This window comes from Atheta coriaria, unplaced genomic scaffold, assembly GCF_025399875.1.
Source record: "Atheta coriaria isolate IRGN ID8LTWV9N9 unplaced genomic scaffold, Caltech_Dcor_3.1 hic_scaffold_6_pilon, whole genome shotgun sequence".
Classification (NCBI taxonomy): domain Eukaryota; kingdom Metazoa; phylum Arthropoda; class Insecta; order Coleoptera; family Staphylinidae; genus Dalotia; species Dalotia coriaria.
The window spans coordinates 6,264,888-6,282,322 of record NW_027045448.1 but is presented as its reverse complement, the minus strand read 5'-3'; the positions used below and the strand labels follow the sequence as shown (position 1 = coordinate 6,282,322).

At 38.2% G+C, this 17,435-nt stretch overlaps 2 protein-coding genes across 5 annotated transcripts in view; one reads left to right on the top strand and one right to left on the bottom strand.

Annotated features, from left to right (window-relative positions):
• Window positions 1-1,359: 1,359 nt before the first annotated feature.
• LOC135793666 (glutamate receptor ionotropic, NMDA 2B-like) overlaps window positions 1,360-17,435 on the bottom strand; it is a 55,630-nt gene continuing 39,554 nt past the window's right edge. The window contains exons 5-12 of one of the 4 annotated variants that reach the window (XM_065304700.1): window positions 16,035-16,264; window positions 10,522-10,765; window positions 7,372-7,584; window positions 6,789-7,008; window positions 5,926-6,721; window positions 4,973-5,035; window positions 3,010-3,090; window positions 1,360-2,708 (exon numbers count right to left, since the gene is read on the bottom strand). In XM_065304700.1, the coding sequence (XP_065160772.1) occupies window positions 2,669-2,708; window positions 3,010-3,090; window positions 4,973-5,035; window positions 5,926-6,721; window positions 6,789-7,008; window positions 7,372-7,584; window positions 10,522-10,765; window positions 16,035-16,264 (1,887 nt within the window). In that variant the 3' untranslated portion in view covers window positions 1,360-2,668. Of the gene's footprint in view, window positions 2,709-2,990; window positions 4,430-4,972; window positions 5,036-5,925; window positions 6,722-6,788; window positions 7,009-7,371; window positions 7,585-10,521; window positions 10,766-16,034; window positions 16,265-17,435 lie in introns of those variants that run through there. The other 3 variants (XR_010548684.1, XM_065304701.1, XM_065304702.1) reach the window with 3 other exon arrangements.
• Window positions 7,559-10,495, top strand: LOC135794344 (sodium-dependent nutrient amino acid transporter 1-like). Its single transcript, XM_065305576.1, has 9 exons — window positions 7,559-7,983; window positions 8,038-8,169; window positions 8,235-8,505; window positions 8,563-8,695; window positions 8,752-9,124; window positions 9,193-9,434; window positions 9,494-9,691; window positions 9,957-10,142; window positions 10,211-10,495. Exons 1-9 carry the CDS (start codon window positions 7,674-7,676, stop codon window positions 10,493-10,495), a joined length of 2,130 nt encoding a protein of 709 aa, XP_065161648.1. The 5' UTR covers window positions 7,559-7,673.

Below are 17,435 nucleotides of genomic sequence, written 5' to 3'. Positions count from 1 at the left end.
AGTTAGACACGTTTTGTTAAATTATGTTACAACATGCTCATGGTATACGATAAATAGACAAAAATAATTGCTATCGTTTGTTGTTTATGTTTTCCATGGATTTTAGTTCTTTTTTGCAGAGTTATAATGAAATGAATGTTTTTAATTCATATTTTCCTTTTCGGAACTTTTGGAATGTTTGTGTTGCGTTGTTTCAGTGTAGTTTACATTCGAATTTCGAACAGTTTAAAGCTTTTTTCTCCCTTCAAATTCGTTTCAAACAAACGAGCGTGCAATACATACTTTTGGCACGATTCAATCATATATAAATAATTGAGGAAACAAGTGGCAATTAATATTAATTAATAATACTTATAAATCTACTTTTGTACAGATTTTGCTTTTCACAAAAAATTTAAAAAAGAAAAACTTCATAAAAAACCTGCAAACACACATTTTATGCAACTTTGTGTTAATAGTAATCATAAGTTTTTCATTTTTTATCGTCGTGCGTCATTTGAAGCTGTTCCTTCACAGATTGACAGCTTGCCCGGACATTTACTAATCATTGATAATGATTCAATTATTATTAGAATGAAGATGAGTTCGAAGGGCAGCATTTTATTTGTCATGATTAATATTTACTCTAAGGGTGATAACTATGTACAATTTTCGGTTTGAAATTCTCATGACTTTGACATGTCTGCTCTCCCAGTTCGATAAATCGATTTCCAATCGTGTTCTATTATATAAAATTTCTTATACCAAAATAATTCGTGTTATTTCATGATTTTTTTTTCTTCTTCATCAATGCTCCAACTGTTTTACAAAGCACAGAGAATTACACTGACTATTCCGAAATGTTTACCAATCAATCGCTTAGAATATAAGCAAACAAATCAGAAACGCATTAAAGCTAAGTCTTATTTGAGTCATGTTGTATTTCCATGTATTTCCATTCATTTGCTTTCAATTTATAAATCTATGTTACCTGAGTGTGCACATAAGTATGGTCGCGCATGTTATGGCTAATCAGGATTGATTAGTAAACATTTCAATCAATTAAATTGTTTTAATGTGTCCAGCCTAACTGATTAAAAACGCTAATAATCTCTAAATGGCAAAACTGCGCGATTTATAACAAAATTTCTAACCAATTTTATAAATATCAATAAAATACATTTGAATCATCTTAGGAATAAAATGTAAAACATTTATAAAACTTTATTCGCGTTCGAGTTCATTCTTTTTTTAAATTGTTGATAACATTTTCAATGGTTCTACAATAATATAAGACACGTCATGTAATTGTAATCGTAACTAATCGCAACTAATTCGCGTTCATTAAATTCATCATCAAATTTTTTTTAAATGCGCCATCTTATGTTTTGAGTATATTTTAGGTTAGCTTACAGGATTATTTCCGACGTGTTTTAGTTGTTTTTGGCATGCGTTTAATGAGCGCGCGCGCAGTGAATAACATCAACAATTATATAACAAACAGCAACAACAGTGTATGTCTTATCATTTTCTCATCATTATCTTCATTTTTTTGGCTTGGGTTTTTCGTTTTGCTTTCTTTTTGTTATTTTATTTTATAGCAACAACAATATGTATAAACGTATATGGTATTTATATGTATATCATAGATTTTTTCCTCATTTGTAATCTCTATGAGGGGTTATGTTTTACTTATATCATTTGTTTGGCAATTGTTTCGACTATGAAACTATTTGGCAAACCGTTTTGTGGCGGGTCATAAGTTTAATTTATTGAGTTCCCTATGGTTCGTTAAACACAGCTGAAACTTTTGTCATCATTATTATTAATGTCGTTTAATTTGAAATTCAAATATACAGATGGCGTCACACGCTTTTATTACTGCTTGTTATTCATTATTTGCCTTCAAACTTTCTTCTACGTAATAAATTTATGAAGGTGTAATAAAATCTTGAGCCTAGTTGCAATAAAAGCAAAAAAAAACAACGAAGTTTTGCAATTTCACGTAGCAACTAAAAAGAAAGTAAAGTACGGTACACATTTATGGTTATGACACGGCCGATATTTACGATGTATGCTATAATCGTCAGAAAATCATCAAATAACGCCATCTGCTGGAAATTAAATAAAGTACTTAACTTGTTCTTAACGGTCAATTTCCCCCATGAACGTTTTCATGAGTTTACGGTTATTATTTAGTGATATTTACAGTCTGTTTCGTGATAAAACTGATTAGGCATAGTTTATGTCTATCGGGGTGCGTGTGTTCGATGGTGTTCTTGCGTGTGGCGTGACACTAGCGTGCGAGCGTCAGTCAGAAGAGTTTCTCGATCGGCGGCAGGCGGACGTCGCGCCGCTTGTCGCGTAGATAGTAGTTATCGACGTCGTAGTAGTGATGGTAACTTTCGGTGGCAAGTTTGCGCCCAATGCGTAAGCGTAGGCGGTGCATCGCCGCCGCCGTCGTCACCGTTTCAGCAGGCGCGACCGCCTGTGGTTTACGATGGCGTGGTGACGCCGGCGCTGATTTTGCACCTGTGCCTAACTCACCGAAACCGTCGCCTGGTGCGCTCAACGTCGATGGCGACGTCGGTGTCGTACTGGCACGCAACCGCACCACGTCTACCATCGAGTTGGTGCTGCTGCACTTTGTCGATGCGACCACCGCGTCGCGAGAAACTATCGGGCTCCATCACAGCACTGTCTCCATTTCCGCTATCTCCGTTCGCTGTCTACGAATTTTCAGTTTTGTGTGATTATATTAAACACACTGTATATTCATAACAAAGCACAATGCAAGAAATAAAATAATCGCACAAAATAAACGCAGAAAGCACATCTAAACGTAAGTAAATTTGCAACACAAAAGAATACATCACAATGTCGCCATTTTGATAGCACAAAACACGAACGCAATTCCAAAACAGTAGAAATTAGGGCACAAAAACTTAGTTAAAGTTAATTAAGCAAATAAATGTACTCGTAGACATAGATGTAAATGAAGATTCGGATGATGAATCTGGAGTTACTTACTTAAGATCGTCGGTGCTGCCGACGTTGTCGGAGGCGAGGCCGCGAAGACGCGCGCGCGCCTGCTCGCCAGACACGATGACGCTGCAATTATACAACACGCTAATTAGATACTGCAGCGGCGGCTGGGGTGCGGCAGCAGCAGCAGCGAATAGAAAGCCGAAGCGAGCAAATACACCGAGTCCTGCGAGTGTAGCTTGAGAGCTGCATGTCAATAATTGAATGCGACATTGTTAAATCAAATCAAATTTGTGTGGCAATGGAATTGTTTCTTGTTTCATTTGTGACTGTAGAGTCAATAATTAATTATTCAACTCATAGTAAGACATCAATTAACAAAACCTGCTTTGTTCGTAAATGTGATTAATTAATTTCTTTTAAAATTCAGTCTTCCTTTCAATTTTTAAATATAAAAAAATCTCCAACAATAAAATCTTGTTTGTTTCATCTCGTTTTGATCTTGTTCTTGGAAATCGTCGTTTTAACCGAATCAATGCTTTTTTACCCTCGTTGAACTCCCTTGACAATCGGGCTGTTCACATTTTTATGAAAAACCCAAACCTTATCGCACATTTTTTTATTATCCGCCGTCCTTTCGTATCGATATCCACATTAGATCATCCTTCCAACTTGTGAGGGTTATTCTCATCTTAGGAGAGAAAAAAAAAACGCAATAATGCGAGATAAAACGAACCTAATCGAAATATCCCGCAATATGTGAACTCTCAAGTCTCCGGATAACTTGTTTAACCTTTCAAAAATTGAGTCCTGCATCGCACCGAAGGTTTACCTTTCGTATCGTTAAAAAAAACAAACGCACGAAGGTCACTTTAAGGTCAAGTGAATTTCCCCCCGACATGAAAGACGCATCTCGCCGGCCGGTAAGTGCAATAATCCGCTTCCATTTCTATTCCACATCCACATCCGGCTTGATTTTTCCGTTTTTCCGCATTTCTTTTCCGGCGTTTTTTTTTCTCTTCTTTAGTTAGGTACCTACATTCACTTCTTCTCGAGGTAGATTTAAGAGAGGAGAGTTTAATGCATTTAGACGACATGATTACGCGTCTACTCATGTACTCGCTGTGTTCTTCACATCCCTTTTTCAGTTTACATCCGGTTTCTACATTTTCTTATTACAAGCATGATCGACGAGTAGGTGTAGGTACACACGCTTGCACAAAGAATGAGTTCTTCATTCTTCAGGTTCATACACAAGATAACGAGTATAAATTTTGTAGTCCTTTGAGCGTAGAACAGCGACCGGAAGAAGTAAGTACTGCGCGAGGATGTGCGATGAGATTGTCGAATACGTCGCTGTGTTTCGGAGTGTTTATGTCGGCACTTGGCACGATATGTCGCGTTTCATATTTAAACATCTCGCAGAGGGGTTGAGAAAATGTTCCCGGTGGAGAGATGAAAATCACTGCGCGTAAAGTTTTATAGTTAAACTAATGGATTCTCATGTAAGTATTTTTTAACAAAAACTTCTTTATGTAAAAAAATCACTATTTCATGTTTAATGACAGATTTGCTTTTTTTGGAAATTTCCAACTTGATTTAACTGCACTAATCATTTCATAAACCCCCAAGCACTCTGAAAGTGTGCAGAGTATCTACTTAACGAGCCATTAGACTTTAATTCGCAATTCACCTCGTAATTGGTGCACTTTGCACCCTCTTTTCCTCGTTAAATCAATAATAAAACATGAAATAACTGGTAATAACCTCAATTTTCAACTCAAACATTAAATGTCAGTGTCTTTGTGTGTTGGGTTGTGTTTTGTTTACATGCAAAATTGTAAGCACAATGCCTTCAGCACACAGACATACAGTGTGGTTAAAGAGACATTAAAACATTCAGAGCACGTAGAAAATTAAAGAAACACACAAAGATAGTATACATAGAGCACATCGAACACGTTCGGCTGGTGGCGGCTTGTGCTGTTTTTTTTTTTCAATCACTTACTCAGGCGAATGGGGCGGGCCAAGACAGGCCGTGAGGCAGGTGGGGCGGCGTGGCGGACGCTGCCTGCAACGTGCCGTATTTTGCGCGCGCGCACACAGAGAGTTCACAAAAGTTTCGTGTGGACAAGTGGACAAAAGACAAAAGACAAAACACAGTCAACAAATCGTGTCGGCACGACAATACAAGAGGGTGAGAAAAAACACGCACGCAACTTGAAAACTACGAAAAAGTAATAAAAAAGTTTAAAACTTTTTTTTGAAGTGTAGGTAAGCACATAACCTATAATAAGATCATTTTACAATCTACTAATCGCACATTAACTACAGTTTTCTGTAATTTTGTTATAATGTTAGACTAAGTTCATCATAGATGTCGGTGTGGACATCGGAAGGATAAGCTACACCGTGTGAATTAATTAATTAATTGCCGGACGAGGCCACGTCGCAGATTTCGGCGGTCGGGCGATAAACATCCAAAAGGGGATGATTTATTACCACGCATCTTTGGCCGACCGCACCGTTATCCGGGGCTTTAATCAACGCCACCAATACAGTGGCGCGCGAAGGATTAAAGGAGCCTAACGAGATGTGAAAGCAACATTCGAAATGAGCGATTTGCACACGGGTAAATATAATTTCCACTGTGCAAACATGAATGCTCAACTCTGAATCCTCATATTCAGAAACGATTCCAGATATTACTCTCGGAAGTCAAATGTACAATATTCCCGGAACTAATTTCATAAACTTTATAAATTTAAAAGCGTGAAATATTCGTAGAAAATATTAAATTGTGCGTACGAATGTAAAATTTGAGTGAAACTGTGCAGCCAATTAGATTACGATCAAAAAACAAGTAAAAAACCGTCTTAAAATCGACGTCAAAAGTGATCGTGTTCATTCTCATGCATTCCGAAATATTAAAATGAAAAATGATTAAATGTAATCACTTACCGTTTACAAGCTGGCGGTGGTTTCAGCCCGTGCGACTCCAGCTCCTTTTCCAGCTGTTTACAACGCATCTGCGAAATATCCAGCTCCCTCTTGACCTTCCACAGGTGCGTGTCGCAAATCGGATCGCGACATCGATGATTCCTCAAAATATCCTGCGCCTCAAAAACCGCCCCACGGAAAGTCAAACTTTTCCCCATCGATAAACTTATCAGCGCGCAACACCCTCCTCGGTCTGTTTTCGCTAGGTGTTTCCTCACGTATTTGAAATATAGCTGTTCCAAGAGTAGCAACAACGCAGCCAAGAGTATACCCGCCATTAAAAGCAGGAAAGCGGACAAGAATTGTTCCAGGGCGAGCGGGTCGGATGTTTTAACTTCCCTAGCACCCGGTTTACATGTGCCGGTCATCCAGTAACGACGCAGGCGTTCAAGGTCGCCGTTTTCTCGAAAGTCAAGCATCTTTTTGTTGAACATCTTGATGTATTTGGAATTTCGAGGGAAAGCAAGCCCGTATCCGGTCATGGCATACCATGAGCCCACTGTGAGCAAACGGCAGTCCTCGTCCTGTGCGGTGAGGTAGTCTAGGACGGTGCCATCATAGATAAACGCATCCATTTCACCAGTAAGAACAGCATCAACACCTTTTACAACTGTGGTCTTGTTGTATTTGCTCATATAGTTGTGCATTTCTTTGAAATACTTCGAAATGGTTGAATCCGTATGTGACCAGGGGATTGTACCGAATTTTATTAACGGTTTATGTGAAAACGGCCGAGATAAACGACTATCGTCCACACCTTTATATAAAAATACACAAAGGACGTAATATAAAATATTATTGAAAAAATAGCAGTGGTTTATTACCTGAGAACTCAAAATACTCTTCTCTGGTGATCATGAACGCGGCGAGGTTGGCAGTGTAGATGGCAAGAAAGACGACAGCAAACATGGCCCACACGTTAGTCATGAACCGTGCAGTGAAACCACGTGGCGAGTCAACATGTACAGCGGCTTGAAAGAGAACAGCCCACACCAGCCAATAGGTCCGGAAGAGTGAAAACCGATGTGATGCCGATGGCGTATTCTAGAGGAAAATATATTAATACTAAAAATGTGACCTCAACCGAAAAAAAGGCTAAAAGTATCAAGCTCTGAATAAAACCTGCAAACATGCTAACATTGCAAAAAGTTTAACGCATAAAAAATAAACGCGTCCACCGAAGTAGAATAACAATAAGGCAAAAGAAGAAAAAAGTGGCAAAAAGAGATGAAACAATTTTGGGCGGCCGGAAAGTGAGAAAAGTTTCATAATATTGCAATGTGAATAGGCTATACATATTTTTATCCAAAGTTTTTTTGTTATATAGAAAAAAAAAATTCTAAATTTAGACTTTGAAAGTTTCGTTTTGTTAAAATTTCATAAAAAGAATAAATTTCAAACACCGACCTGATTTAACGACAGTTTCATGTCGAATCCACTGGGTGAGAGCCATTCGAAGAGGAAAATCATAAAGGTCGCTGCCTGGATGGCCACAATGCCGACCAACATCCAAGAAGCGGCGTCAAAAGGTTCCAGAAAAGCAGTCGGCGAAATAATGCCAGTTCGCTTAGCAACTACAATGGCAATGCCTGTTTCCATGAAAGGAACGCTGAAATCAACCTGCAAAACAAATGCAAACAAAAATTCAGATACTTTGAACGTCAAATGACATATCCTTCAATTTCTGTGTTTCAAACTCGCTGTTAATCATGGCTCAATTGAAATACGATGTTGCCGACTACGACTTCTTTAATTTACTAACAAATGAATACTATACAAGAAAAAGGGTTGGCCGATCCACGTTCAGTCGACGACTTCTGTCAAAACCCGCGTTTCGCATCTCGCAGCGAACCGATTTTAGCGCGAAGCGAAAATTACGGAATCACAGCGAAATCGGTTACAAACGCGAGCCGAAGCAATATTGGTCGCGAAGAATGTATTTCATTTACTCAATGTTAATGGGTAATGGCGTCGATGGTCTCCCGCAAACAATACGAATAACATTCGTACTATCCGGATGTAAATATCCTTCAAGTAAACTTTAAACTTTTCCTGACTTATATTACTTTGCAGTTGTTTTCTTATTGGTTCGGTTCGTAACGATTTTATTCTTGTTGCTGCCAATCATTGAAGTTGAAGTGTTTATGGGCAAGTACTCAAAGCTGTCAAACGGTCAAATGTATAGAATGTCTCCACTTGCATACGGTTTGATTTTTAACCTTAAATTTTACAGTAAACTGGTTTTATATGATTTGTTATTTATTTTTTAGGCCTGTCAGTTATGAATTTCCTTTTTAACTACCTCTACGTTCCTATTTTAATGACCGAAGTGCCTTTATTTCTGCTTGCTGCTAATCGTTTTCTTATTCAACCAGATTTTATGTATGATTGTACGCACATCACTAATCCTGAAATGCGCCCTTATTGTTACGATCACAAAGTAAATGGTAGTTTAATTGATGACACGTGTGTACACTCGTATTTTTCTTTGAATTGTACAAAAAATGGACGTATTGCTTATGTGGCACAGTTTTATTTCTGGTAATTATATGTTGATATGAATTTTCAGCTATTAAAATGGCGGATTTTACATTTTAGGCGTGATTATTATGATTTCGACGCAACAATTACTCCGGAAGATAATACTTCATTGCCTATAATATTAGTATGTTGTGTATCTTGGTTTATCTTATTAAGTGTCGTTCTCGGGGGCATGAAATGTATAGAATGGGTATGTAGAAAACATAACCTCTAAATATTTTATTGCTTTTTATGATATTTTTTCAGCTTTTTGTGATAAGTTCCCTACTCTACTCTGCAATAATCTTCTCAATCTTCGTGATGGTCATCTATACAGATGGCGCCGATGAAGGTCTGCTACAACTGACTACTTTGAAAAAATGGCCGTCGTTCCGAACGTTCGGTATGATGGTCACGCTGACGACGATTAATCTCAAGCTCATTAGCCCGGTTGGACACATGACATTCGCGGCTTTCATCAACCCGAAGGACGAAAAACAGCACAAAACCGGTGCGTGTCTGTTTGTGGAACTTCTACATCTGCTCTGTGGAGTTGTGCACATTGTGATCGTGGCAATGATCGCCGGTGTGTTATCCACACTGTACGGTGTTGACAATGCAGTCGACATGTTTGTTCCACGTAATATAATCTAATTCAACCTAATATTTAAACTTAAATCATTTCATTAACATATTTAATAATTTTAGGTGCAGGAATGTATTATGCTATGCTCGTAGAATTCCTACACTATAAAAATGTATCGAACGTGTTTATCATCTCATATTTCATGTCACTTTGGTGCCTAGAAATGTCCAAACTAGCAATAGTGGTTCATTTTCAAATTATCAACTTGATAGACTTTTTTCCATCGGTTTTTCCGTATCAGAACTATGTTAAAGTCGCATGGGGATTGGTGTCATTCATTATTACCATCGCAATGAACAACAAAGTAATATAAAATATATAAGATAAAAGAAAAAAAAATTATCATTACGCAATTTGTTTTAGTACGCATTCTGGTTCCTGCCAACTTATCATATGGCAAATGTATGTTTCATCGAACCATTTCGACTGTGTGTTTTAAGTTTTATCTTGTTTTACGTCTACGGAATTAAACGAATCGAAGATGACTTTTTGTTTCAAACCGGAAGAAATGTCATCAAATTTTTAAAAGTCATCTGGCCGCTTTATCCATTGTTTTACGCGGTAAGCTATTTATATATTAATAATTTTAAAATATTTGTTTGTCCGCGTAATTCTTGTTTTTTTATTATTATTATTTTATAATACTTTATTTTTACGTGATTAATGAATTACAATTTTACTTTTGAGTATACATAAAATTTTGAGTTAACGAGAAACTAGTTTCCGACGATGCCCTCGAGATGAAACATGTAAACTCAAAGAAATTCATAATGTAATTCATAATCACGTAAAAATAAATTATAATAAAATTTAAAATATTCTCCAGACCTTGTTTTCCTCCATGGTTTATACATCGTTGAGCACACAAGAAGGTACTGGCTTTGAATTAGATATGCCTTATAATCATCGTCACATGATTATTGCCTGCGGATTGAGCATTTGCGCTATTTACATATACGGCGCTGGATGTTTAAATTACATATACATTCTCGGAGAAATTGGATCAAATACGGTAAAATATTATTAACTTCGTGTTAAATCGGCTTGACTTAAATTAGGTAAATTTCTTTTGTGTTTCAGTCAATGCCAAAATTAATAAAACCTGACTTTCATTGGGGCCCTCAAAATCCCAGCAGACGTCGAGAAAGGAAACAATTTGCTCCGCGGATTAAAATTCGAGCCTCACGAAACCGCATACGTCTGCAACGCTTTCGCAAGGATTCGATACGTCAAATGCACGAACAAGACATTGCTGAAGGCGTAAAACGTGGCCGATTGTTCATCGATTCGGACTTTTATACCAACTGCGCGCAAAGGATCAATACACAACCAGCGAAACCCACACGCAAAGAGATGCTATTATGAAAACATCATTTATTATATAAACTTACGACTGCTTCGCGTTCCGAGTTGATCATTAGCGAAGTCATCACCATATCCGTTTTGCGATTGACCAAATCCGCGATGAGACCGTTCCACTTCCCATTTGTATTGGTGCCCCAGCGGCCATCTTCAACACGCACCAGTTCATAGGTAAAACCCAGCTCCTCGGAGAACTTCTCCAGGAGATCGATGCAGAAACCCGAGCAACACTGGTAGAAACTTTCATTGCGGTGCGCCTGTGACATATCCACCCTGGAAACAAAGCAACAGTAAGTGCTACAAAAAGTTGATTCCCCGTGGGCGTAAAATCGTTCTTAAACTTTGTGTGGATAACGCGCCGAACAAGTTGAGAATAATAAATAACAAGGTTCATAAATTCAGCTCGATGTCGATGGATATCAACAAACATCATAAATACCTAAACTTTATTGCGAAATATTGTAAATATTTTGCTTAAAAGTCGGCGAAAAAATATATCTATATCAAAATGTAGCCGGTGGAAATTGGAAAAATCTAAATATACGCGTGTACGCACGAGTGAATTTAATTTATCGAGCACTTTATATTTGCAATAGCATAAAATCCAATTTTACGCATTCCATTTCGTTATTATCGCATCGATTTCAATCAACTTCGGACTATAGATAGATTAGATTGTTTCGTGATTGTTAAAGTTTCATTCAGCGCGGTTATCAAAGGTTATGTTAGGTTAAGCTGGATTTAATTAGTTTAATGTGCAACAACTCCCTCAACCAACAAGTCCAAGACTCACGAGTCACGGAGAATATCCGGTGGCCGATGCCGTTTTGGACACTTGGCCGCTGTGCGCGGCGCTAGAGCAACTTCTAATAAGACTAATTAGCAGCTACGGGCCATAAACTAACGCTGCTGCTCTTGGACATGTCGTCTAATTAATAGCGCCCTCTACGGGCAACATAACACTGCTCGAAAACTTCCGCCACGCGAAACAAAGCATAATTAAATTGGATAAACATAAACATATTGAGATCAATTGTGGGTTGGTGTGTTTTGTTTGCATTTGTGATTTAGTGTGACTTATCAGCAACGCCGGTAATGCTATCGGAATCGACATTGGCGCAATCCGACGTTTCCGACGCAGCGCGAAGACAACATCGGATGTAAGACGGTTTGCCACTAAGTCGGCGGTAAGCCCCTTTAACTTCTGCTGTCTCGATGCCGTGCGCTTGCCGCATGCCGGGTCAGGGCTGTTTGGATCGCTAAAGCCATCGGGGGCACGTATCCCACCCGAGATTTCAAATCTTAGCACACAAATGGATTTGTCATTGGAGTACAATACTCGTACGTTTGACGATTAGTCTCGCCTGTGAATCGCCAAAGCGTATAAAATAGCTACAAATTGAGGTTATGTTTGTTTCCTGGTATTTGTAGTGCAGCTAACAATTTGTTTACTTATTCTATTCATCTTATCACATAACACAAAAACCGCGCCGCGTCGGCAAGTTAACATTTCGCGATTTGGCGGTGACAACTTTCAGCTGGGCGTGTTTCGGTGAAGACAAACAACGCCGAAATCCATGGTATTGCATCGAATTGTGCGTCCGCTTCTCTTAAGTTGCGCCATTAATTTTACTTTGTCTACGTTTCGGGCTGGCGGCCGGCGGGGTGCACTCGAGTTACATCACGTACGCTGGTGCGTGGTGGAGGCGCCCGCTGAGCCACCCCCGATGTACATTAGCTGCTAGCGCGCAGGCAAAGGCGAAACCGAAACCGGCGCGCAAGCAAAGGCGAACGGCACGGAATGTGTGCTCGCTGATGTATAGAGCGCCGTGGCTTGGCGGCCGAAGCGGCCATGATAAATTGAATTAAACACAGTGAATCACATGTTGGAAAACATACATGGGCACATGAGATGCGTAAAAAGCAGATGGGCGTATGATCAAATAGCTTTGAAATTAGGTTATGCAAACAGCAATGAATTTGGTTATCATTATGCCATCTTAACTGTTGTCGCCACTGTGATTTTGGCATTTTGTGAAGCAAAAAATAATCCGCTTAGCATTTTTTATATTGCGAAAGAGAAGCTTACAGCACCCTAATTTTCAATTATTATCATTTGCTTCAATAAAGCAAAAATAATCCTTAAAAATATTCACGCTAACAAACATAAACAGCATGCTAAATATCTAATTAATGTAATTTGCGTTTATAATTTTATTTGCGTAGATATTTGATATCATTTAAGTAATAATTTACTAGTAGTTGAATTAATTAATAGCAGTTTTAGGCTCAATTTTGAGAATTGAAATGTCAATTTGCGGACTATGTATTTATGATTAATTATCAGAAGTGCTGAATTTGCAATGTAATTAATTAATAATTATCAAATTGCAGTTTCAACAGCGCATGCGCAATCAAATATTTAATACCTTCGCCCAATTAGCTTTTTAATTTTCAAATTATTTTAGTGTTATTATAACGTAGATAAACATTAATTAAATCACAATGTAGGTTAATTTGAAAGTAGATAATTTAAGCAATGAAAATGTTATTAATTCGACTCCACCCTAGCGTCTTTAGTGGATATCCCAGAATGTATGTCGCGAACTCAATTTATGCGCGCTCTCGTCGCCGTCGTCGCGTGCATGGCATTCACGAGCAGAAAGGAAATGAAGTATTTTCTTGAAGTTACATTCGGCGCATATCTTAAAGCATCTCCTTTGCTCACGTATTATCATACATTCAAAGCTGTGCAAACAAAAAGGCACAGCGAGGAATGAAAAAAACAGCGAAACAGAAAAAAATAATGCGGGAGTTGAAGATGATGTTGGATATTAAAACGAGGACATTGGCGGCGGTATGCAAAGAGAGGAAAAAATTCAAATGAGTAGAAAAACAAAGCGAAAGGGAGATGTGAAGGAATCGAAGTGGCGTTCCGCACGGAGAGATTAGCGGAATGTCGCTGTGTGTACTGCTGCGCAAAGTGACGTAACGCCGCGTAGTATGGGCCGGCCCCAAGCCGCCCCCCACCTGCCGACCGCCAGCTGCTGGCGGCGTCCGATCGATAGCGAATACTCGGATACGCTTGCATACTCAAACTCAAACATTGAATTTTACAAATGCAAACAATTACCTAACTTACGTGTATCTACTTGATAACTTTTTGTTAGAGTGAATAAAACGTAGTATTCAACTCAAACATTATAGACTTAATTAAACTCTAGTGAGTAATGATCATTATACACGATTTTTTTAACTGTTATGCAAAAATAATCAAAATTATCTAACAATAATCATGTTTCAAACATGACTAAATTTATAATCTAAATCATCCTCGTTATCTCGAGTAACAAACCGCACGGTATGATAGTGGAGAATCATCGCGTTAAGAGGCTTGCAACAAAAGCCATGCCAACAACGCTTGAGAGTAGCTAGCGCAGTAGCAGTTGATCCCTAATCGCAATCATAACAATCATGACAATAGCACAAGCAGTGAGATAACAGCTATGCTATTCCAACCGCGATCATACCCGAATCATAAATCCAGCTTTTCAAATCACTATCACAATTCAGAAAACTTAACTCGTTAATTTTGTGATCAAAAGTTGGCGTTGAATAAATACACAATACGTGCTGCTATGTATCGTGAATAATAATTTAATTAAACACGTATTTCATTAATTAAATTGCAGATTACGCCTACTTGTGCCTTGGCAGGAACAGAAGAGCATTTAAGTCGTCTTGTGCCACCCTCGATATAAGTTGTGAATACGACGTGCAAGTTTCGTTTGAAACTTTATACTCGAATTTTAACACAATTCGAACCGATTACAACTTCTGTAATGCGATTTATTCGCAACTTCCGAGTCATGCCGGCAGTCTGGTGCTCAATTAAAGAGCATTAACTTGTTTAAGACACATAAACTGTCTGTGTTTACTTACTCTTCCGACGATATTATTATCGACCTACGACAATAAGAATTATGGCCATATTGTTTCATAAATAAAGCTAGGTAAAATGCTCAATTTCAGCTTTAATAAATGAGAAATGCAAATAGTGCACTTTAAGAAAGCAGAAATTTTATGCAAATAAATGCAGCGCCATCTAAATTCAAATTAAATAACTAAAACTGATGAACTTCTATAGAAACTTTCATCCCTTATTTTACTCCTTATTAATTATAATACCGTAACCAAACTTTACAAGATTACCCGCCACATATCTGAAGATAAGATGAAAATTTCTTTCAAATTGATTCAGCCGTTTTGGAGTTTATAAGGAACATACATACATACATTTATAAATACAACACAAAATGTACAAAACAATTATTTGGTATTGATTTTAATTTGTTTTGTTTGTTCCTTGAAAAGTTACTGTCAGAGTGCTGGTTCGATTTGCATTCTATGCGAGTTTTCTCATCGAATGCGATGTCGTTTGCCGCGAGCGATTTTCCCATCCACATTTCGATCTATTCCTCCACGTGTGCAGCGTGTGCTAACAGGTATCGAAAGCCACACGCAACAAGCACCAGCGGCAATACATTCCAAAACCGCAAAGCGAATCGAATTGATGGAAATGCAAAGTTTCGGAACACAAGTGAAAACAGCAATTTCACACATTCGTAACTTGTTAATAACCGGTTGCATGAATAAGCATCAAATAAAAACGGCTTTAAACGATCATAACCTCAAATCAAACGTTAAATCCTATTTGTTTACGGCGAAACCTGCTGCGTGTAAATGTAAATATTGAATTGTTGGCTAGATTGCTAGAATGGTGTAAATTTGTGTAAATAACACGAATTGGGAATCGAAGTCTGCGCCAGCACAATATTCATTTATTCATTGCGGAATTAATTACGGCAACCAGCTTGTTGTTGTCGTTGCTTTGCTTGCGCTGGCCGATGTAATAAAATCGTATAGTATAATAGTCACATCTAGAGTTTGACGGCCGCATGAAAGCTGCGTTTATTGGTCATTTTATTTCCGCGTTTTGCAAACACAAACACCAGATACGTTTTACGACGCAATTAAGCAAACCGCAGTGCTTAGCGTAAAGTCGGCGCGCTATTCTTTACCGATTCCAAGACGTTCGAGAAGAATAAGTCGCAGAAGAACACGGCCTTTATGCGGATTCTTTTGTCCCGCTACATTAAGCAATTGCCATACGGAAGAAAAACAAAATAAACTTTGTTTAATCTGATGAGAGGTAATTTTGTTCACTTGGTTGCATAACTTTCTTTAAATACTTTCTATAAAAGTTGAATCTTTAGATTTTCAAAAGAGGAATAACATGAGGTGGCGGAATTTTATGTTATTGAGGACGTGAATAAAGAAATAATCGAGTCTGAGTGCCAACGGTGGAAACTTGGGATGCGCGGCTGCGAACGTGCGTGACCCGTGTGGCAGACGTGATCGCCATCTTTAAAATTCGTGTCAAGTTCGACGCGAGGAAAAATAAAATTTTTAAAGTTTAGTTAGCGAATAAAAGCAGTACGCTTCGTTGAAAGTAGTGTTTTCTTTGTAGATAATTACTTACTCCTTGATTTCTTTATCCGTAGCTACCCGACAGAGGACGCCTCGATCCATGGTGCACTTGCCGGTGACAGGATCGGGCGGCGCAAGATTGATGTACGGCGGCTCCTCGAGAAAAGTGATCTTCAGGTGGAATTTCTCGGGAACGCCCTGCGGCGGCGTGTGGCTATTGCCAGGCCAGACAATGTCCTTGATGTCGAGTCCTTCTCGCTGCCACGATTTCCAAGCACCGATCTGAAGCAACAAAAAATAACACACTGTTATTACACGCCTAAAAACACTTTTATTATTTCAAACATAATTATTATTTTATACAACACATAAAAAATAACAACATGCCTCCATTATTTTATTTATTTATTTAAATATGATGTAACCCTGTTTCATTTCACATTAGTAACCTAGAAAATGTGAAATGCGCTAGTTTCAGAAGTAAATTCGAAATGAATGCTAATTTAATGCTAAATGCACCACCCTAACAATTTCCTTTCTTACTGATAGCATCCCTAGATAGTTTGAGCAAGCCTGAAGGGCGTGCGAGATTCTCCTCTATTTAGTTCCGTCGTATACAGTTCTGTCCTGTACAGTTCTGGGTTTTGCGTTCAATATTTAAACGTTCGCTGCGAGAGAGTCGTAATACCGTCTTAAGCCATGATGAACGAGGCAATACTTCGGCTGAAAATGGAAAACGTTTCAAAGTTTCTCCACGGCGAACTAAGCAGCGGATAGTACGAATTGCTTAATCAGTTGGGCGCGATCTCAAAACGCAGCGAACTACGTTTTAATTATTACTAATATTAACTAAGAGGAATGGAAATTAGTGGAAAATTAAATTTTACAAATCATGACTGCATTTACCTAGAGAAACAGTTCAAATAGTCATAAATATTACAAAAATTCCGCAAAAAATATAAAATTTATGATAGAGAGAATAAAATTTCTTTCAAGATTAATATATAAATTATGCGTCATTTTTTCTCTGAAATTATTCATTCGCATAAGTTGTGCGCATATTTAACTCGCCGGGTTTGAGCCTAATGTGCGAATAATAAGTAGTTTTCAACTTACTGTCGTGCGCTTTGCACTCATCGCGAAATGGAAACGTCGTTAGCGATAAAAGTGCGCGCGCGTTTTATCCTTTGAAGTGCAAAGCACTCCTTTCGAACAGAGCTTTCGTCCTGCGAAGGCTCGTCAGTGAATACGCGTGTAACCCAAGGACTCAAGTGAGTACTTCATTTGAAGGCATTAGAGTAATGATGTTTTATTTCAAATCTTTAAAAAACCTCACTAATCTAACTTGATCTAAGGTAATTTAAGTTCAAGTAGAAGAAAATATAAAAATAAGTCATTTCAACCAAGAATTACTTAATGAAATGTGTTCATGTGCAAACTAAGGTTGATTGAA